Source organism: Bufo bufo, chromosome 5 (assembly GCF_905171765.1).
Source record: "Bufo bufo chromosome 5, aBufBuf1.1, whole genome shotgun sequence".
Lineage (NCBI taxonomy): Eukaryota > Metazoa > Chordata > Amphibia > Anura > Bufonidae > Bufo > Bufo bufo.
The window spans coordinates 95,131,341-95,153,643 of NC_053393.1; the positions used below are offsets into that span (position 1 = coordinate 95,131,341).

General features: G+C 47.7%; 1 protein-coding gene across 3 annotated transcripts in view; it reads right to left on the bottom strand.

The window, feature by feature from the left end:
- The window catches only part of LOC121000977 (fatty acid-binding protein, adipocyte-like), a 268,479-nt gene that overhangs the window by 217,637 nt on the left and 28,539 nt on the right, over window positions 1-22,303 (bottom strand). For 2 of the 3 annotated variants that reach the window (XM_040431826.1, XM_040431827.1), the window contains one exon: window positions 21,424-21,614. The exons of the other annotated variant lie outside the window; for it this stretch is intronic. In XM_040431826.1, the coding sequence (XP_040287760.1) occupies window positions 21,564-21,614 (51 nt within the window). In that variant the 3' untranslated portion in view covers window positions 21,424-21,563. Of the gene's footprint in view, window positions 1-21,423; window positions 21,615-22,303 lie in introns of those variants that run through there. 3 annotated transcript variants of the gene reach the window in all.

The window sequence follows — 22,303 nt, forward strand, 5'->3', positions numbered from 1 at the left end:
AAAACAGCCCAGGAAAGGGCTAGAGGGCTGCAAAAGGCAGCAAAATGTAGTCTAATCCCCTGCAAACAAATGTGGATAGGGAAATGAATTAAAATAAAAATAAAATAAATAAAAATTAACCAATATCAATTGGAGAGAGGTCCCATAGCAGAGAATCAGGCTTCATGTCAGCAGAGAATCAGTCTTCATGTCATAGCAGAGAATCAGGCTTCACGTCAGCCAAAACTGGAACAGTCCATTGTCATATATTTAGGCCCCGGCACCCAGACAGAGGAGAGAGGTCCCATAACAGAGATTCAGGCTTCATGTCAGCAGAGAATCAGTCTTCATGTCATAGCAGAGAATCAGGCTTCACGTCAGCCAAAACTGGAACAGTCCATTTTCAGATATTTAGGCCCCTGACACCCAGACAGAGGAGAGAGGTCCCATAGCAGAGATTCAGGCTTCATGTCATAGCAGAGAATCATGCTTCGCATCACCCAAAACTGGAACAGTCCATTGTCAGATATTTAGGCCCTGGCACCCAGACAGAGGAGAGAGGTCCCATAGCAGAGATTCAGGCTTCATGTCATAGCAGAGAATCATGCTTCACGTCACCCAACACTGGAACAGGCCACTGTCAGATATTTTTAGGCCCCGGCACCCAGACAGAGGAGAGGTTCATTCAACTTTGGGTTGCCCCGCAATATAATGGTAAAATGAAAATAAAAAGAGGATTGAATGAGGAAGTGCCCTGGAGTACAATAATATATGGTTAAGGGGAGGTAGTTAATGTCTAATCTGCACAAGGGATGGACAGGTCCTGTGGGATCCATTCCTGGTTCATTTTTATGAACGTCAGCTTGTCCACATTGGCTGTAGACAGGCGGCTGCGTTTGTCTGTAATGACGCCCCCTGCCGTGCTGAATACACGTTTAGACAAAACGCTGGCCGCCGGGCAGGCCAGCACCTCCAAGGCATAAAAGGCTAGCTCTGGCCACGTGGACAATTTGGAGACCCAGAAGTTGAATGGGGCCGAACCATCAGTCAGTACGTGGAGGGGTGTGCACACGTACTGTTCCACCATGTTAGTGAAATGTTGCCTCCTGCTAACACGTTCCGTATCAGGTGGTGGTGCAGTTAGCTGTGGCGTGTTGACAAAACTTTTCCACATCTCTGCCATGCTAACCCTGCCCTCAGAGGAGCTGGCCGTGACACAGCTGCGTTGGCGACCTCTTGCTCCTCCTCTGCCTTCGCCTTGGGCTTCCGCTTGTTCCCGTGTGACATTTGGGAATGCTCTCAGTAGCGCGTCTACCAACATGCGCTTGTACTCGCGCATCTTCCTATCACGCTCCAGTGCAGGAAGTAAGGTGGGCACATTGTCTTTGTACCGGGGATCCAGCAGGGTGGCAACCCAGTAGTCTGCACATGTTAAAATGTGGGCAACTCTGCTGTCGTTGCGCAGGCACGGCAGCATGTAGTCGCTCATGTGTGCCAGGCTGCCCAGAGGTAAGGACAAGCTGTCCTCTGTGGGAGGCGTATCGTCATCGTCCTGCGTTTCCCCCCAGCACCAGTGATGGGCCCGAGCTGCGTTGGGTGCCACCCCGCTGTGAACATGCTTCATCCTCATCCTCCTCCACCTCCTCCTCATCCTCGTCCTCCTCGTCCTCCAGTAGTGGGCCCTGTCTGGCCACATTTGTACCTGGCCTCTGCTGTTGCAAAAAACCTCCCTCTGAGTCACTTCGAAGAGACTGGCCTGAAAGTGCTAAAAATTATCCCTCTTCCTCCTCCTCCTCCTCCTCCTGGGCCACCTCCTCTTCCATCATCGCCCTAAGTGTTTTCTCAAGGAGACATAGAAGTGGTATTGTAACGCTGATAACGGCGTCATCGCCACTGGCCATGTTGGTGGAGTACTCGAAACAGCGCAACAGGGCACACAGGTCTCGCATGGAGGCCCAGTCATTGGTGGTGAAGTGGTGCTGTTCCGCAGTGCGACTGACCCGTGTGTGCTGCAGCTGAAACTCCACTATCACCTGCTGCTGCTCGCACAGTCTGTCCAGCATGTGCAAGGTGGAGTTCCACCTGGTGGGCACGTCGCATATGAGGCGGTGAGCGGGAAGGTCGAAGTTACGCTGTAGCGCAGACAGGCGAGCAGCGGCAGGATGAGAACGCCGGAAGCGCGCACAGACGGCCCGCACTTTATGCAGCAGCTCTGACATGTCGGGGTAGTTGTGAATGAACTTCTGCACCACCAAATTCAGCACATGCGCCAGGCAAGGGATGTGAGTCAAACCGGCTAGTCCCAGAGCTGCAACGAGATTTCGCCCATTATCGCACACCACCAGGCTGGGCTTGAGGCTCACCGGCAGCAACCACTCGTCGGTCTGTTGTTCTATACCCCGCTACAACTCCTGTGCGGTGTGGGGCCTGTCCCCCAAACATATGAGTTTCAGAATGGCCTGCTGACGTTTACCCCGGGCTGTGCTGAAGTTGGTGGTGAAGGTGTGTGGCTGACTGGATGAGCAGGTTGGAGAAGAGGAGGAAGAAGCCGAGTAGGAGGAGGAGGCAACAGGAGGCAAAGAATGTTGCCCTGCGATCCTTGGCGGCGGAAAGACGTGCGCCAAACAGCTCTTCGCCTGGGGCCCAGCCGCCACTACATTTACCCAGTGTGCAGTTAGGGAGATATAGCGTCCCTGGCCGTACTGGTCCACGTATCTGTGGTTAGGTGGACCTTGCCACAGATGGCGTTGCGCAGTGCACACTTGATTTTATAGGATACTTGGTTGTGCAGGGAAGGCACGGCTCTCTTGGAGAAGAAGTGGCGGCTGGGAACAACATACTGTGGGACAGCAAGCGACATGAGCTGTTTTAAGCTGTCTGTGTCCACCAGCCTGAATGACAGCATTTTATAGGCCAGTAGTTTAGAAATGCTGGCATTCAGGGCTAGGGATCGAGGGTGGGTAGGTGGGAATTTACGCTTTCTCTCAAATGTTTGTGAGATGGAGAGCTGAACGCTGCCGTGTGACATGGTTGAGATGCTTGGTGACGGAGGTGGTGGTGGTGTTGGTGGTACATCCTGTTTGCTGGGCGGCAGGTGCCAACGTTCCCCCAGAGGCGGAGGAAGAGGTCAAGGCGGCAGCAGCAGAAGAGGTAGCAGGGGGAGCCTGAGTGAGTTCCTTGTTTTTAAGGTGTTTACTCCACTGCAGTTCATGCTTTGCATGCAGGTGCCTGGTCATGCAGGTTGTGCTAAGGTTCAGAACGTTAATGCCTCGCTTCAGGCTCTGATGGCACAGCGTGCAAACCACTCGAGTCTTGTCGTCAGCACATTGTTTGAAGAACTGCCACGCCAGGGAACTCCTTGAAGCTGCCTTTGGGGTGCTGGGTCCCAGATGGCGGTGGCCAATAGCAGACGGACTCTCTTGGCGGTGGGTGTTCTGCTTTTGCCCACTGCTCCCTCTTTTGCTACGCTGTTGGCTCGGTCTCACCACTGTCTCTTCCTCCGAATTCTGAAAGTCAGTGGCACGACCTTCATTCCATGTGGGGTCTAGGACCTCATCGTCCCCTGCATCGTCTTCCACCCAGTCTTCCTCCCTGACCTCCTGTTCAGTCTGCACACTGCAGAAAGACGCAGCAGTTGGCACCTGTGTTTCGTCATCATCAGAGACGTGCTGAGGTGGTATTCCCATGTCCTCATCATTAGGAAACATAAGTGGTTGTGCGTTAGTGCATTCTATCTCTTCCACCCCTGGGGAAGGGCTAGGTGGATGCCCTTGGGAAACCCTGCCAGCAGAGCCTTCAAACAGCATAAGAGACTGCTGCATAACTTGAGGCTCAGACAGTTTCCCTGATATGCATGGGGGTGATGTGACAGACTGATGGGCTTAGTTTTCATGTGCCATCTGTGCGCTTTCTGCAGAAGACTGGTTGGGAGATAATGTGAACGTGCTGGATCCACTGTCGGCCACCCAATTGACTAATGCCTGTACCTGCTCAGGCCTTACCATCCTTAGAACGGCATTGGGCCCCACCAAATATCGCTGTAAATTCTGCTGGCTACTGGGACCTGAGGTAGTTGGTTCACTAGGACGTGTGGCTGTGGCAGAACGGTCACGTCCTCTCCCAGCACCAGAGGGTCCACTAACACCACCACGACCATGTCCGCGTCCCTTACTAGATGTTTTCCTCATTGTTACCGTTCACCACAATAAGAAAAAAATTATTTGGTCCAATGTATTGAATTCAAATTCAGGCCTTTTTTTACAGGCACCTAACACTATCTGGCTATCTATTTAGGTACCGTATTACACTAATATAGGCACAACAGTAACGACAGATTTAGCTGAATATAAATTGTAGGCCTAGTATTTAGACGCTGGATGACAGGTATCCCTTTTACGGACAGAATTAGACTTGGAAATGCACGGTAGCGTGTGAAGTTATTGAGGATGACCCTATCTGCACCTTCAATCTAATATACCCTTTTATGGATAGATTTAACCTTGGCCTGATAATAATTCCCTAAATTTGTGGTTTCTGCTCTAAGTTGGGAATTGTATTTCAACCCAGAACAAAAACTGTGCTTTGGCAGACACTAAATAGATTGACCAGCCACAGCAGTATCAACAGATTTAGCAGAATATAAATTGTAGGCCTAGTATTTAGGCGCTGGATAACCGGTATACGTTTACGGACAGAATTAGACTTGGAGATGCACGGTAGCGTGTGAAGTTATTGAGGATGACCCTATCCGCACCTTCAATCTAATATACCCTTTTATGGATAGATTTAAAGTTGGCCTGATACAGCAGAAACCACTGATTTAGGGAATTGCTAAGTTGGGAATTGTATTCAACCCAGAACAAAAACTGTGCTTTGACGGACACTAAATAAATTGACCAGCCTCAGCAATAAACACAGATTTAGCTAAATATAAATTTTAAGCCTATTATTTAGGCGCTTGGTGACAGGTATACGTTTACGGACAGAATTATTTAAACTTGGAAATGCACGGTAGCGTGTGAAGTTATTGAGGATGACACTATCCGCATCTTAAATCTAATATACCCTTTTATGGATCAATTTAAACTTGGCCTGATACAGCAGAAAAAAATTATTTAGGGGATTGCTAAGTTGGGAATTGTATTCAACCCAGAACAAAAACTGTGCTTTGGCGGACACTAAATAAATTGACCAGCCTCAGCAATAAACACAGATTTAGCTGAATATAAATTTTAGGCCTATTATTTAGGCGCTGGGTGACAGGTATACGTTTATGGACAGAATTATTTAAACTTGGAAATGCACGGTAGCGTGTGAAGTTATTGAGGATGACACTATCCGCACCTTCAATCTAATATACCCTTTTATGGATCAATTTAAACTTGGTCTGATACAGCAGAAAAAAAATATTTAGGGGATTGCTAAGTTGGGAATTGTATTCAACCCAGAACAAAAACTGTGCTTTGGCAGACACTAAATAAATTGACCAGCCTCAGCAATAAACACAGATTTAGCTGAATATAAATTTTAGGCCTATTATTTAGGCGCTGGGTGACAGGTATACGTTTACGGACAGAATTATTTAAATTTGGAAATGCACGGTAGCGTGTGAAGTTATTGAGGATGACACTATCCACACCTTCAATCTAATATACCCTTTTATGGATCAATTTAAACTTGGCCTGATACAGCAGAAAAAAAATATTTAGGGGATTGCTAAGTTGGAATTGTATTCAACCCAGAACAAAAACTGTGCTTCGGCAGACAGCAGACAGTATTACAAACGGCTAGCCACAGCTGAAACACCAGATTTAGGGTACTGCTATTTTGGCCAATTGTATTTTACCCCTCAATAAAATAGCAAGCACAGCCAAGCCCCTGATGTAGGATATAGCAAAAAAATAACCACACTATTGATGGTTAAATGGACTTGGTGGCAGCTTGTGCTGGCGCACCACAAGACACAAAATGGCCGCCGATCACCCAAGAAAAAAATGACATAAAAACGCTCTGGGCAGCCTAAAAACAGTGAGCAATTAAATAGCAGCAGTTCAATGATCCACAGCTGTAGATCGATCACTGAATTAAGTGTTTTTGCAGAGTTAATCACTGTCTAATCTCGCCCTAACAGCAGCTGCAACCTCTCCCTACACTGATCATAGCAGAGTGACGTGCGGCGCTACGTGACTCCAGCTTAAATAGAGGCTGGGTCACATGCTTGTCACGAGGGTGTCAAGAACCACGCCTGACTCCGTTATACCCGGGGTCAGGAAGTCGCAGCGGTTGGCTGCACGCTCTATGTAAGATAGGGCTGTTTCCTTATGGTAGCTTTCTGGGTTTGCTTTGCTAACCCTTTTGGCTCACTCAGGGATCCGTAGCTCCTTCTCCTCAGCTGTTCCTTGTCCAGCACTCCCAAACCTCCTTATATTCCCCTCTCACACTTCTCTGGTTGCCAGATATAGAGCTTCCTGCCTGGACATCTATTCTGACCCTCTGGAGCTGTGTTGCTGCGTTCTCTGGTAGTTGGTCCAGAACGCTACCCTCCGGATCACTGTTGGACCTTTGTGGTCTATTGTGGTTGCCTACCTGGGTGTATGTGTTTGTCTGTTTTGTCTGTCCTCTCCCTGGTGTTTCCCTCTTAGTGACAGTGGTGCGGACTAGCGATCCCACCGGCCTGTTCACTATCTAGGGCTCATTTTAGGGAAAGCCAGGGTTTAGGCACGTGATCGCCGCACGGGTGAGGAACCCGTCTAGGGACGTCAGGGCAGTCAGGTGCCAGCCGCAAGGTGAGTTAGGGGTCACCACCTTTCCCTCTCCCTTGGGCAGGGCTTTCCCTTTTTCCTCCCTGTGCGTGACGCCGGTCATTACATTATATCTGGCCCTTATTTTGTGTAGGTAAAAAAAAAAAAAAAAAGTTTTATTTTTTTTAACCTACTTAGAATCCAGTATGGATCAAATTGCTGCTCTGTCCAAACAATTTCATGGCCTGTCTTTGGAGGTGGCAGGATTGAAGGCGTCGGTCCTCCAGCAACAGCAGCAATTACAACTGACCGCAAGCCCAGCGGTTGCTACTGGTAACCAGGTTGTTGCGGAACCCAAGGTCCCTCTCCCTGACAGATTTTCTGGGGTAAGGGACAAGTTTTTGACATTCCGTGAGGCCTGTAAATTATATTTTAAACTGCGCCCTTACTCATCTGGTAATGAAGAACAGCGGGTGGGGGTTGTTATTTCCCTGCTGCAGGGGGACCCGCAGTCCTGGGCGTTCTCTTTACCTACTGATTCCCAGGCTCTTCGGTCAGTGGATGAGTTTTTCGGGGCCTTGGGTCTCATATATGACGACCCTGTCCGAGTCGCACTGGCTGAATCAAGATTACGGAGACTCTTACAAGGAGAGCGGCCGGTAGAGGAGTATTGCTCTGAATTCCGTAGGTGGGCTACGGATACCCAATGGAACGACCCGGCTCTCAGGAGTCAGTTCTGCTCTGGGTTATCCGAAAGGGTTAAGGATGCGCTTGCATTATATGAGACCCCCTTTTCCCTTGATGCGGTTATGTCCCTTTCTATCCGAATAGATAGACGCCTTAGGGACAGGTTGAAAAAACCGGAGCAATTGGTAACCCCTCCCAAGCAGCAGTTAGTCTGTACGGACTTAGACGAGCCTATGCAGCTAGGAGGGACTGCTGGTACAACTAGGGTTAAACCAGGGGGAAGGGGGGGGGTACATGACCGCCCCTATTTCTGGCCCATAACAACACCACCAATCCCTTTACAGAATGACACAGACACCGTTCTTCCTTTCAACACCTTTATTTGTTGGGTGGTAATCGGCCACAGCTGGTAATTTTAACGGCAACCATAAAACCTTTGAACCGTGCGATCTGCCAGCCGCTGGACTCCCAGCGGGCAGCTCCGCTCATTTCCTCCGATACCTCTTCGTTGTCTTGAACTGCCGCCACGGAGGAGAACCGCCCTCAAACGGGGCTCCGACCACCACCCAACAAAAACATGGCCTGCTCAATTCCATCCTGAAGACCGGAGAGGAAAATATCTAGACCAATTTCAGATAAGTGAACACCATCCGGCCTCATCAAAGAGCGATTATCGCCCTCCAAGTCATCCAAATAATGCAACACGGACGTAGAGCCCGACTCATACCGCACGACCCACTCCAAAAACGAACCAAACATTTCAAAATAGTGACACGAAATAGAGCAACCCATGGGGAGACACGTGTCATAGTAATACTGGCCATCCACGCAACAACCCAACAAATGAAAACAATCAGGATGAACAGGGAGAAGGCGAAAAGCAGACTCAATATCAGACTTGGCCAGGAGAGCGCCCCTGCCGGCATCCCGAACCAGTGAAACCGCCCGGTCAAAGGAAACGTACGACACCGAAGCATCCTCCAAACTAATGGCATCATTCACCGACGAGCCCTTGGGATGAGACAGGTGCTGAATCAACCTGAACTTACCCGGTTACTTTTTAGGGACCACACCCAGAGGGGAAACTCGCAAATTAGAGAAGGGGAGGACAGCAAGGACACTTCCTTCGAAACCTTATCCCTAAGAACCACCGGCAACTCCCTAGCGGACTTCAAATTAACAGAAAAAAACGGGAAACGATTAAGAACAAAAGGAATAAAGAACCCAAAAGAAAATCCAAACCGAAGTTGCGCAGCCGCCTGCTTATTGGGGTACTGGTCTAACCAGGGGCCCATCTCGGCCACGCTCACTGGGGTCCTTAAGGCTGGACTATTCATGTGGCCTGGGGAACTTAACGGGAGGTCGGGTGCACTTATTCGCCGTGTGAGGTCCGCCACAGGCGGAGCACTCATGTTTAAACCTACACAGCCCTGCAAACTTGCAGGTGCCCTCATTGTACAACCAACAGGACCCAGGGCGGCAAACGGCCACCGGTCCATGGGAAGAAGGTCCCCCTGCACCAGTGGCCGCCACAGGAAAGGGAGGAGGCCTCTGCGACATCATCAACCTCAACCATGCATCCGTCGCTTTAACCCCCCAACCCATCTCAGGATGCAACGCCAAGCACCGTCTAAACTCCTCATCATACCGCCACCGCCATTTATAGGCACTGTAAATGATATCCTGGTAAACAAAAAGCTCCGAACATCGTTCAGGATGCCGCTGCCCCATAATGCAGCCCAAGACATAAAAAGCCTGTAACCAGTTGTTCATAGTTCTCTGGGCCTGCGCTCCGAAGGCTTATCTGAAAAACGGCGCTCCCTATCTACCGTATGCTGATCGACCGAAACTAGGGACCAAATGTCTACGAACTGATTCGCCCAAATCTTATCCCGAACTGACTCATCCAAATGACTGCCCAGGGGGCTAACCCCACAAAAACACGAATCCTTGTGAACCCCCACTAAAACCGGCACTGGCTTAACTGCGGGAGGGGGAGAGGGAGTCGGTTGTGCAGGCTGCTGCAACCGCTCCAACAAGGTTTTTAACAAATCGGCGGTACTATCATCCCCAGCCCCCGCCCCCCACGCACCCGCAAATTGGTACTCACCAGGCGATGACGGTAAAGGCAGGACTGGAGGAACAGAAACCGGAACCTCAGGCTGGAGAGACGCCGCTGGGACCAGGCTGCTTCCCCTGGAAGAAAGACGAGTCAACCGCCTCTGACGACGAGAGCGTGAAACGCGACCAGACTCCCCCGAAGCGGACACCGATCCGTCTGACGAAGACGGCGACCGCCATCTGGAGGATCTGGAACGTCCACTCAGCGATGAACCCACGGATCTGCGGCGCGAGTGACGTCTGCTGGATCTATGCCTATTGCGCCTACTGCCCTCCTGGGACGAGGAGGAGCTAGACCGCACCCTGCGCTGACGTGACCGCTGGGAAGGAGGTGGAGGTGGAGGCAACAAAGATTGCAGTAACGCAGGGGGGGGGAGAGGGAGCGTCCTGCACACTAGCCAAAGCAGGAACTGGCATAGTGACTTCAGCTAAAGGGGGGGCTGGAGGGATAATTGCCTGCACAGGGGGCTGCTCCAGCACAGGGACAGACACGACTTGAGAGGCAGGAGGGGTGAGGGGAACCTCCTGTGAGGAGGAACTACTAGCCTGCGCTCCCATAGCAGCACCGCACATAAAAGACCCGACCACACTAGTACATGCAGACGAGGAAGAAGGGTGCGGAGCTAATGAAGGGGGCGGAGCTAATGATGTCCCGGCGCGAACATGGAGCTGCCGGCTGGCCCGAGAAGAACCAGCACAGACAGCAGCGCCCGAGGTAACAGGGGAAAAGCGGGGGGGACTGTGACCAAGCCTAACAGGGGGGCGGATTTGCCGAGCAGACCGCCGGCCCCCCGCTGAGGCACTCGGGCAAGCATCAGGGACATCCTCCCCAGCAGCACACGCCATACCAGGGGAGAAGGAAGGCAAGGGAGGCCCAAGGCTGCCCAGGAACGAGCGCAGCCATCCCTCACCCCCCTCCGCCATTCTCGCCAGCAAAACCTCCTGTAAGGGAGCATCACCTGCGGCCATCTCTATGCGGAGCTGCACTCACGGCACCACGCTTCCGCTCAAAGAGGAAGGAGAAGGCGGGAACAGGGCTTAAGTAACCGCTAGCCCCCGCCTCCCCCATCTCCCGGGCAATTAACCCCTTCATATCCTCCTGAGACCCATAAAATCACTAGGGGACATAAACAACCCCCGCAGGGGCTAACAGGGAGGGAGAGGGGAAAAAAAGGGGGGGGTGGAAGGACCACCAGTCCCTGTCCACCCTCCCTATACAGTCAGGTGGCCACCAAACTACTCGTCAGGTCCGTCCTCCTGAGGCTCGCCGTAGGCGTGGGGTTTGTTTTTTTTGTGGGGAGAGGGGTCATTTCATTAATGTCTGTCCTTCTTTCCTCAGAAACAAAAGACCGTCGGAAAACTACTAACCCCAGACTGTGTGGAGGATGTCAGCCGGGGGGTATACGTTTCCTCCATACGTACATCGCAGTTTGTGTTGCCAGCGGTTATTGTTTTTGGTGATAAGACGGAGACTATTTCTTTCTTTCTAGACAGTGGAGCAGGGGTAAATTTGATAGATGCCTATTTTGCCCGCACTATGGGTTTGTCTCTCTGTACGCTACAGAGACCTATTCCCATATTCGCTATTGATTCTGTTCCTCTGTCTCAGAGAAACCTCACCCACATTGTTCATAATTTACACCTTCGGGTAGGGGACCACCAAAACGAGATGCTTTCATGTTATGTTCTGGAGGGGCTTCCCACTCCGGTAGTGCTGGGCCTTCCCTGGTTGGTAGCGCACAATCCAGTGGTGGATTGGCAGGCCAGGGAGATATTGGAGTGGAGTGAGCAGTGCAGAGAAAATTGCTTAAATAGCAATTGCTTAGTCGCCTCCATAACTACCCTACCTACATTTATTTCGGATTTTGAGGATGTTTTTTCTGAAAAGGGTTGTCAGAAGTTACCACCTCATCGTCCTTATGATTGCCCGGTTAACCTTATTCCCGGCGCAAAATTACCCAAGACCAGGTTATATAATCTTTCGGGTCCAGAGAGACAAGTCATGAAAGATTATATCTCCGAGAGCTTGGCTAAGGGACACATCAGACCCTCTTCTTCACCCGTGGCTGCAGGGTTTTTCTTCGTTATAAAGAAAGATGTGGGCCTGCGTCCTTGCCTAGATTTTCGCGAATTAAATCGGATAACCATCCGAGACCCATACCCTCTTCCTCTCATTCCTGACCTGTTTAACCAGATTGCGGGTGCTAGGTGGTTCTCCAAACTTGATCTTAGGGGTGCCTACAATCTGATTCGTATTAAGGAGGGGGATGAGTGGAAGACAGCTTTTAACACCCCTGAGGGGCATTATGAAAATCTAGTTATGCCTTTCGGTCTGACCAATGCTTCTGCCGTCTTTCAACATTTCGTTAATGACATTTTTAGTCATCTAATCGGCAGGTTTGTGGTAATATACCTAGATGATATTTTAATTTATTCGTCTGATTTGAAAACACATGAGGTGCATGTCAGACAAGTACTGCAGGTCCTACGGACGAATAAATTATATGCGAAAATTGAAAAATATGTCTTCGCCGTTCAGGAGATACAATTCCTAGGTTATTTTTTATCTGCTTCAGGTTTCCGTATGGATCCTAGGAAGGTCCAGGCAATTTTAGATTGGGATCTTCCTGAGAACCTCAAAGCACTACAACGGTTCTTGGGCTTCGCGAATTTCTATAGGAAATTCATTAAAAATTATTCACTTATTGTAAAACCCCTTAGGCCCCTTTCACACGAGCGAGTATTCCGCGCGGATGCGATGCGGGAGGTGAACGCATTGCATCCGCACTGAATACCGACCCATTCATTTCTATAGGGCTGTGCACACGAGCGGTGATTTTCACGCATCACTTTTGCGTTGCGTGAAAATCGCAGCATGCTCCTCTTTGTGCGTTTTTCACGTAACGCAGGCCCCATAGAAATGAATGGGGTTGCGTGAAAATCGCAAGCATCCGCAAGCAAGTGCGGATGCGGTGCGATTTTCTCGCACGGTTGCTAGGAGACGATCGGGATGGAGACCTGATCATTATTATTTTCCCTTATAACATGGTTATAAGGGAAAATAATAGCATTCTGAATACAGAATGCAAAGTAAAATAGCACTGGAGGGGTTAAAAAAAAATAATAAAAAATTTAAATCACCTTAATCCACTTGCTCGCGTAGCCCGGCATCTCCTTGTGTCTCCTTTGATGAAAGACCTGTGGTGAGCATTAACTATAGTTCAAGGACCTGGGATGACGTCACTCCGGCCATCACATGGTACGTCACATGATTCACCATTGTAAAAGATCATGTGACGTACCATGTGATGACCGGAGTGACGTCATCCCAGGTCCTTGAACTATAATTAATGCTCACCACAGGTCTTTCATCAAAGGAGACACAAGGAGATGCCCGGCTACGCGAGCAAGTGGATTAAGGTGAGTTAAATTTTTTTTTATTTTTTTTTAACCCCTCCAGTGCTATTTTACTTTGCATTCTGTATTCAGAATGCTATTATTTTACCTTATAACCATGTTATAAGGGAAAATAATACTATTTACAGAACACCGATCCCAAGCCCGAACTTCTGTGAAGAAGTTCGGGTTTGGGTACCAAACACGCACGATTTTTCTCACGCGAGTGCAAAACGCATTACAATGTTTTGCACTCGCGCGGAAAAATCGCGGGTGTTCCCGCAACGCACCCGCACATTTTTCCGCAACGCCCGTGTGAAAGAGGCCTTACTGACATGACTAGGAAGGGGACAGATTTTTCTAAATGGTCTGACGCCGCTAAAGTTGCTTTTTCCTCTCTAAAAGAGAGGTTTACCTACAGCACCTGTACTAGTCCAACCTGATGTCTCTCAGCCTTTTATTGTTGAAATTGATGCGTCAGAGGTGGGAGTGGGGGGCGGTGCTGTCTCAGGGTCCGTCTCCTGGCAAATGGCGTCCTTGTGCTTTCTTTTCTAAAAAAAACTATCTGCAGCAGAAAAGAACTACGATATTGGCAATAGGGAACTATTAGCTATTAAACTTGCGTTTGAGTAGTGGCGTCACTTTTTAGAGGGGGCAGTCCACCCCGTCACTGTGATTACGGACCACAAAAATTTTCTGTACCTCGAATCAGCTAAGCGTCTCACCCCTAGACAGGCTAGGTGGTCGCTATTTTTTACCAGGTTTAACTTTGTGATTACCTATCGTCCTGGGGCAAAGAATACCAAGGCTGATGCACTATCTCGTTGTTTCCCTGGAGGGGGTAATGTGAGTGATCCGGTGCCCATTCTTCAAAGAGGAGTAGTTGTTTCTGCGGTACACTCTGTTCTGGAGGGGAAGGTGTTAGAGGCCCAGGGGGACGCCCCGGTCTCTTGGCCCTTAGAGAAATTGTTTGTACCGTTGAACCTACGTTTCGAATTATTAAAGGAACATCATAATTCGGCACTTGCTGGGCACCCGGGTAGTAAAGCAACCTTGGAGCTATTGTCTCGTCGTTTTTGGTGGCCAAGGTTGCGTCAGGATGTATTGGATTTTGTGTCTTCTTGTTCTACCTGTGCGCGCGCAAAAGTTTCACATACACGTCCTGCAGGGTCTCTATTACCACTCGTCATTCCCAATAGACCGTGGACACATCTGTCAATGGATTTTATCACTGACTTACCTTTGTCTGCGGGTAAAACAGTTATTTTGGTAGTAGTGGACAGGTTTAGCAAAATGGTACACTTCATTGCGTTACCCGCACTACCTAATGCTAAGACTCTTGCTCAGTTATTCGTCAGTGAAATCGTGAAGCTTCACGGGGTCCCCTCCGATGTTGTTTCGGATCGGGGTACCCAGTTTATTTCAAAATTTTGGAAAGCTTTTTGTTCCCGTTTGGGGGCACACTTGTCCTTTTCCTCAGCTTTCCATCCTCAGTCGAATGGACAGACTGAGCGTACCAACCAAAACCTTGAGACATATCTAAGATGTTTTGTGTCTGAAAACCAAGAGTTGTGGTCATCATATTTACCGTTAGCTGAGTTTGCCATAAATAATCGTCGTCAGGAATCCACTGGCAAGTCACCATTTCTTGGTGCATATTGTCACAGTCGTTACCTTTGACTGTGACCTTCCGTTCTTGCTCATTCGGCGATCCTCACTGAAGTTCTGTTCCTGTGTGTCTTTTGTGGTTCTGTATGGGTTAACTCCCCTGTGTTCCTATTAGGAGTTAATCCTCTGTCTGCTCCATGGGTGTGGTCTCTCTGCTGCACCCATGGAACCTGTATATAAGGCTGAGGTTTCCTCAGTTCTTTGTCAGCTCTCCTGCTTTGCTCCTGGTTTGTACTCTCTCCCATGCTGCTGACCCATGGGATCTGTGTCTGTCTGTCTGTGCTCTGTGAGTTTCCCTACTTGTTCATTCTGTCACGAGTTGGAGGTCCCCGGAGAGACCACCGCGTCGTCATGCAATAAACGGATGGAAATCAGGTACAGACACATAAGAGTTTATTGCACAAACAAAACAGGGAAGGCAGCACAGACAAAACTTGAGCTCTATGTACCGTCAGCACAGTGGGAGAAAACCCCCACTGCGCCACTGTCTAGTAATACTCCAGAGGGGCGTAACTAAGCAACTCCTGGTTTTCACTAGAGCCCTAGATGGTAGGGTTAGACTTAGCCGCAGAAAGTTGCCAGGGTCCACTCTGGAGCGTGACCTAGACAGTGACAGCAGGAGCGAATGGACAACAGGTACCAGAAGGTACCGACGGCACATAGGCAAACATAACAGACAGGTAAATACAAAACAGAGCAAATAATAACACAAGCAGGAGTTCATGCAAGGGAGCAGGAGTGGCAATGAGCAGAGAAGGACTTGCTCCACCAGAAGTAAACTGCATGGCCTTGTCATGCCACTCTGCTGCAAAGGCTTGCAGAACACAGACATATGAATACAGAACAGGGGAACTAATAATACGAGCAGGAGTTCACGCAAGGGAGCAGGAGTGGCAATGAGCAGAGAAGGACTTGCTCCACCAGAAGTAAACTGCATGGCCTTGTCATGCCACTCTGCTGCAAAGGCTTGCAGAACACAGACATATGAATACAGAACAGAGGAACTAATAATACGAGCAGGAGTTCACGCAAGGGAGCAGGAGTGGCAATGAGCAGAGAAGGACTTGCTCCACCAGAAGTAAACTGCATGGCCTTGTCATGCCACTCTGCTGCAAAGGCTTGCTGAACACAGACATCAGAATAAACACAAAGTAACTAAAACATAACTGGCAGAACAAAAAGACAGGGAAGAGGACAGGAAAAAGGACGCAAATGAACAAGTAGGGAAACTCACAGAGCACAGACAGACAGACACAGATCCCATGGGTCAGCAGCATGGGAGAAAGAGTACAAACCAGGAGCAGAGCAGGACAAGACAACACACACCAGGAGAGCTGACGAAACCTTAGCCTTATATACAGGTTCCATGGGTGCATCAGAGAGACCACACCCATGGAGCAGACAGAGGATTAACTCCTAATAGGAATACAGGGGAGTTAACCCATACAGAACCACAAAAGACACACAGGAACAGAACTTCAGCGAGGATCGCCGAATGAGCAAGAACGGAAGGTCACAGTCAAAGGTAACGACTGTGACACATATGGTTTTCATCCCCAATTCTGTACTTTCAAAGAGGGGGGGGGTCTTCTGGGGTTCCCGAAGAGGAACGGTTTTCGTCATCTCTTTCATCGGTATGGCAGAAGGTGCAAGCTAACTTGAAAAATATGGGAGGTAAATACAAATGCATGGCTGATAAGAGACGGTCGCCGGGTCCGGACCTTGGAGTGAATGACTATGTGTGGTTGTCTACTAGGAATATTAAATTGAAGGTTCCCTCTTGGAAACTGGGTCCTAGGTTTATTGGCCCTTACAAAATTGTAGCCATCATCAACCCCGTGGCTTTTCGCCTGGAGTTACCTCAGACTTTTAAAATTCATAATGTTTTTCATAAGTCGTTACAAAAATATGTTCCACCTCTAGAACCGTCACCGCTGCCACCCCCTCCTGTTGTCGTGAATGGTAATCTAGAATTTCAGATATCCAAAATTGTTAATTCTCGTCGGGTCCGCCGCTCTCTTCAATATCTGGTGCATTGGAGAGGTTACGGTCCCGAGGAAAGAATGTGGGTTCCTGCGTCTGAGGTAAACGCCGACAGGCTAGTTCTGGTTTTTCATGCCTCTCATCCTGAGAGACCTGGTCCTGAGTGTCCGGAGGCCCCTCGTAGAGAGGGGGGTACTGTCACGAGGGTGTCAAGAACCACGCCTGACTCCGTTATACCCGGGGTCAGGAAGTCGCATCGGTTGGCTGCACGCTCTATGTAAGATAGGGCTGTTTCCTTATGGTAGCTTTCTGGGTTTGCTTTACAAACCCTTTTGGCTCACTCAGGGATCCGTAGCTCCTTCTCCTCAGCTGTTCCTTGTCCAGAACTCCCAAACCTCCTTATATTCCCCTCTCACACTTCTCTGGTTGCCAGATATAGAGCTTCCTGCCTGGACATCTATTCTGACCCTCTGGAGCTGTGTTGCTGCATTCTCTGGTAGTTGGTCCAGAACGCTACCCTCCGGATCCCTGTTGGACCTTTGTGGTCTATTGTGGTCGCCTACCTGGGTGAATGTGTTTGTCTGTTTTGTCTGTCCTCTCCCTGGTGTTTCCCTCTTAGTGACAGTGGTGCGGACTAGCGATCCCACCGGCCCGTTCACCATCTAGGGCTCATTTTAGGGAAAGCCAGGGTTTAGGCACGTGATCGCCGCACGGGTGAGGAACCCGTCTAGGGACGTCAGGGCAGTCAGGTGCCAGCCGCAAGGTGAGTTAGGGGTCACCACCTTTCCCTCTCCCTTGGGCAGGGCTTTCCCTTTTTCCTCCCTGTGAGTGACGCCGGTCATTACAATGCTGCACTGACCAATCACAGCCATGCCAATAGTAGGCATGGCTGTGATGGCCTCTTGGGGCAAGTAGTATGACGCATGTTGATTGGCTGCTTTGCAGCCTTTCAAAAAGCGCCAAGAAAGCGCCGAACACCGAACCCGGACTTTTATGAAAATGTTCGGGTTTGGGTCCGTGTCACGGACACCCCAAAATTCGGTATGAACCCGAACTATACATTTCAGGTTCGCTCCTCCCTAAGCATGACCTAACCCCTCAGATGAACACTGTAAAAAAAAAAAAAAGTGCTAAAACAGCAATTTTTGGGCAAATTTTCTATTTTTATCCGTTTTTTTCAAGTAACAAAGCAAGGGTTAACAGCCAAATAAAACTTAATATTTATTACCCCGATTCTGCAGTTTACAGAAACACCCCATATGTGGTTGTAAACTGCTGTATGACCAAACGGCAGGGCGCAGAAGGAAAGGAACGCCGTATGGTTTCTGAATGGCAGATTTTGATGGCTTTTTTTGGCACCATGTCCCATTTAAAGCCCCCCTGATGCACCCCTAGAGTAGAAACTCCATAAAAGCGACCCCATCTAAGAAACTAAACCCCTCAAGGTATTCAAAACTGATTTTACAAACTTTATTAACCCTTTAGGTGTTTCCTCAACAGTTTATGGCAAATGGAGATGAAGTTTCAGAATTTATATTTTTTGGTAACCTTGCCTCACAAAAATGTAATATAGATAAACCAAAAATCATATGTACCCTAAAAAACTAAACTGCCACCTTATCCTGTAGTTTCAAAAATGGGGTCACTTTTATGGAGTTTCTACTCTAGGGGTGCATCAGGGGGGGGCTTCAAATGGGACATGGTGTAAATAAACCAGTCCAGCAAAATCTGCCTTCCAAAAACCACACGGCGCACCTTTCCCTCTATGCACTACTGTGTGCCCGTACAGTAGTTTACGGCCACATATGGGGTGTTTCTGCAAACTACAGAATCGGGGCAATATATATAGCATTTTGTTTGGCTGTTAACCCTTGCTTTGTTACTGGAAGAAATTGATTAAAATGGAAAATTTGCCCAAAAATTTAAATTCTCAAATTTCATCTCCATTTGCCATTGCCAATAACTCTTGTGCAACACCTAAAGGGTTAACAAAGTTTTTAAAAACTGTTTTGAATACCTTGAGGGGTGTAGTTTCTTAGATGGGGTAATTTTTTGGGTGATTTCTATTATGTAAGCCTCACAAAGTGGTCCCTAAATATTGGGTTTTTAAAAATTTCTGAAAAATTTCAAGATTTGCTTCTAAACTTCTAAGCTTTGTAACGTCCCCCAAAAACTAAAATGGCATTCCTAAAATGATCCAAACATGAAGTAGACATATGGGGAATGTAAAGTAATAACTATTTTTGTAGGTATTACTATGTATTATAGAAGTAGAGAAATGAATACATTTTTTTTACTTCATTTTACCAGTGTCATGAAGTACAATATATGACGAAAAACAATCTCAGAAAGGCCTGGATAAGTCAAAGCATTAAAGTTATTACCACATAAAGTGACACTGGTCAGATTTTCAAAAAATAGCCTGGTCCTTAAGGTAAAAATGAGCCCGGTCCCTAAGGGGTTAAATGGGCAGGCATTGGGGAGATCTCTGTTAACCACTTCAGCCCCCATAGCTTTAACACCCTTAATGACCAGGCCACTTTTTACACTTCTGCACTACACTATTTTCACGGTTTATTGCTCGGTCATGCAACTTACCACCCAAATGAATTTTACCTCCTTTTCTTCTCACTAATAGAGCTTTCATTTGGTGGTATTTCATTGCTGCTGACATTTTTACTTTTTTTGTTATTAATCAAAATTTAACGATTTTTTTGCAAAAAAAAATGACATTTTTCACTTTCAGTTGTAAAATTTAGCAAAAAAAACGACATCTATATGGAAATTTTTCTCAAAACAGCGTCTAATATACCTGTTAGGGGTTAAAAAAAATTGCATCTCCAGCCTGCCAGCGAACGATCGCCGCTGGCAGGCTGGAGATCCACTCGCTTACCTTCCGATCCTGTGAACGTGCGCGCCTGTGTGCGCGCGTTCACAGGAAATCTCGCGTCTCGCGAGATGACGCATATATGCGTGACTCTGCGCTGAGCTGCCGCCTCCGGAACGCGATCCTGCGTTAGGCGGTCCGGAGGCGGTTAAAGGGGCAGGCACTGGGGAGATCTCTGTTAAAGATGTGGTCACTGTTAAAATGGTGGGCACTGTAGAGGTCACTGTTATGGGGGATACTGTTGATATGTTTTCGAGACACGGAAACATGAAATTAAATAGATGAAATATACCCGTGCGAAGCCGGGTTCATTCTGCTAGTAATAATATGGGCCATTGTCTTAAAAGGGAATGAGTCATCAGAAAATAACCTATTTTAAGTCACATTTTCACATATAGCATGAGATATTTTAGTTATTTTCTTTTACCATATCCCCATCTATATTTAAAAACAATTATAAAATGCTGCAGTTTTTGCGCAGACCACTGGTCCAACTTTCTGCCAGGAGGAGGTCTAAAAGAGTTAGAAGTCCAGGGGAGTGCAAGGCAGAGAGGGAAAAAGATACTGTCCCGATAGCGGAAGAGTTGGGAAGTAGCTAGCAGAGCATCCAACTCAAGAATCGTACTGAAGACACAGCAGTAAGGTGAGGGACTACAGACGACCCACCAGACAACCATTAGGCCAGTAACACCCAAGTGCAGAAGCACAGCCATCCAACCTGTCACCATATCTTTGCAGCTGGTACCAGAGAATTACACTAAAAGCCTGCTGCTCCATGCATTTCAAGTTCAGCATTACAATTCGCAAAATGGACTGTTACTTTCAACTCTGGCCTCATTCTCCAGTGTTTTCACTGCAATGAAACCCAGGTAATGACAGCCTGTGGTAGGACACCATGACAACAGATCAGGGCCCCTACTCCCCCCCCCATATGCTCAAAGGGGGTTCTGGGTTAAGTTACCCCTTATACTATGGATAAGGGGATAACTAGGAGATTGGGAGGGGTCCTATGTTTAGGACCCCCACACTCCTCCTGAAATGAGTGGTGCAACCAGTTGGGCATGCATGCAGCCACTCCATTCATTTCTAAAACTGCTATGGAAGCCTTCAAGTGCATCTTCACCTCGTAGTCCTGGAAGCCACAGTACATACTTCAAGTTCCAGGCCACCAACAGACAGATTTAAGGAGGTGAAACAAAGCCTTTAAAAAAGGACACCATTTTTTTTTTCTTATTGAACCACAGGGGGTGGTTTTCTGGATATAAATCTTTTGAATTCATGCCTTGTATTCTACTTCCTGTCCTGGCTCTTTACCTTTTTTTTACTTTGTGTTCTTTAGCGCAGCAGACAGCCTTGTTTCACTTTTAGTCAGACCGTTCACTGACAGTAGAGGGAAGGGGGATGACCGACTCAGAGCATCACACAAGTACATGCACAATGCTCTTCTGTGGGCATCTTTAGCGAAGCTTGTCTAGAGAATAGAGCCATCACTGTTATTCTATAGTGAGGATTACCATTCACTATCTCCCTCACAGCAGCAGAAAACTGGCAATGGATACCCTGCCTGTATAGGACAATATTTTCTTTAATTAGCAGTGACTGTAAGGAAAACAACAAATTTTACAAAAGGTCCAGGATTAATAAAAAATAAATAAAAAAATCCGGATTGAAACTCCTGAGTGTCCCTTTAAGTTAAGAGAACATACACGTCAAGTCTCACCAACAATTTTGGTATACCTCATCCAAAACCAAGATACACCAAGGTCTGGTAGTTCCTCAAGCTTCTTTCCAAGCAAATGGTATTTCATTAATGGTAGTAACAGTTTCTCTAATTTGCCATATTAAAACAATGGTCTGTTCTTTTAGATTGCTCATGTTTATTTGTCCATGTGAACCCCAATGTAGAGTTTGTGTTTGAATATTTTAAGGAACAAAAAAAATTAAATAAAAAATCTACACAAGAAATTTGGATAACAAAAGCTTTATTGTATACATATCATAGATGACCACAAGATATCACATAAGCTTTGATGCCAGCCAAGGGGCTCGGGACCAGTGTACTGAGCTTACATTTACAGTATGAATTGTACGCGCTGAAGAGCTCATTCTTTGTCGTAGATCCGTACGCTTTTCACATCACCGATAATGCAGGTCTAGGAACCAAACATTAGAGATTAGAAAGTCACACATCTATACATTACTGCACTGCATATGAAAGCAGGTTCACACAAGGCAGAAGTCATGACAAATTCTCTTTTGTAATATGTTCAGACTGGGCTTGATAAGGGAGAAATCCAAGCAAAAAGGTTTGTTAGAGTCCATATATTTAAGATCATAGGTGAAATCCATCCCAAAAATGAAAGAGCGGAAAGTTGAACCCCCATGCAATACTTAAGCATTCTGTAACAGAATGCTCATCATTCCAGGTAAACTGCCATTGCCCTTTTTAAAGGGGTATTTTAAGATTTTGATATTGATAGCCCATTTACAGGCTATGCTTCCAATGTCAGATCAGTGGGGATCCAATACCCCTCATCCCAGCAGATCAGCTGTTGTAGCTCTGGAGGTAGGTTTCAGAACTACACAGCTCTGTCTATTGTGTGGTAGATGGAGCTGGTAACTGCACATTTCTTCACTACATGGAGATGTGTTGTTCCAGCACTACAACTAAACAGCTGGAGGTTTGGTGTGTAAGACACCCACCAACCCGATGCAGATGGACTACCCTGTGCCATGCCATAGTATCAAAGTCTTGGAATACCCCTATAAGTCAGCTCTCACAAACCATGAACTTTCCATCATGTATATCCTGGACAAGCTCTTTAGGCTTTTACCTCCATTT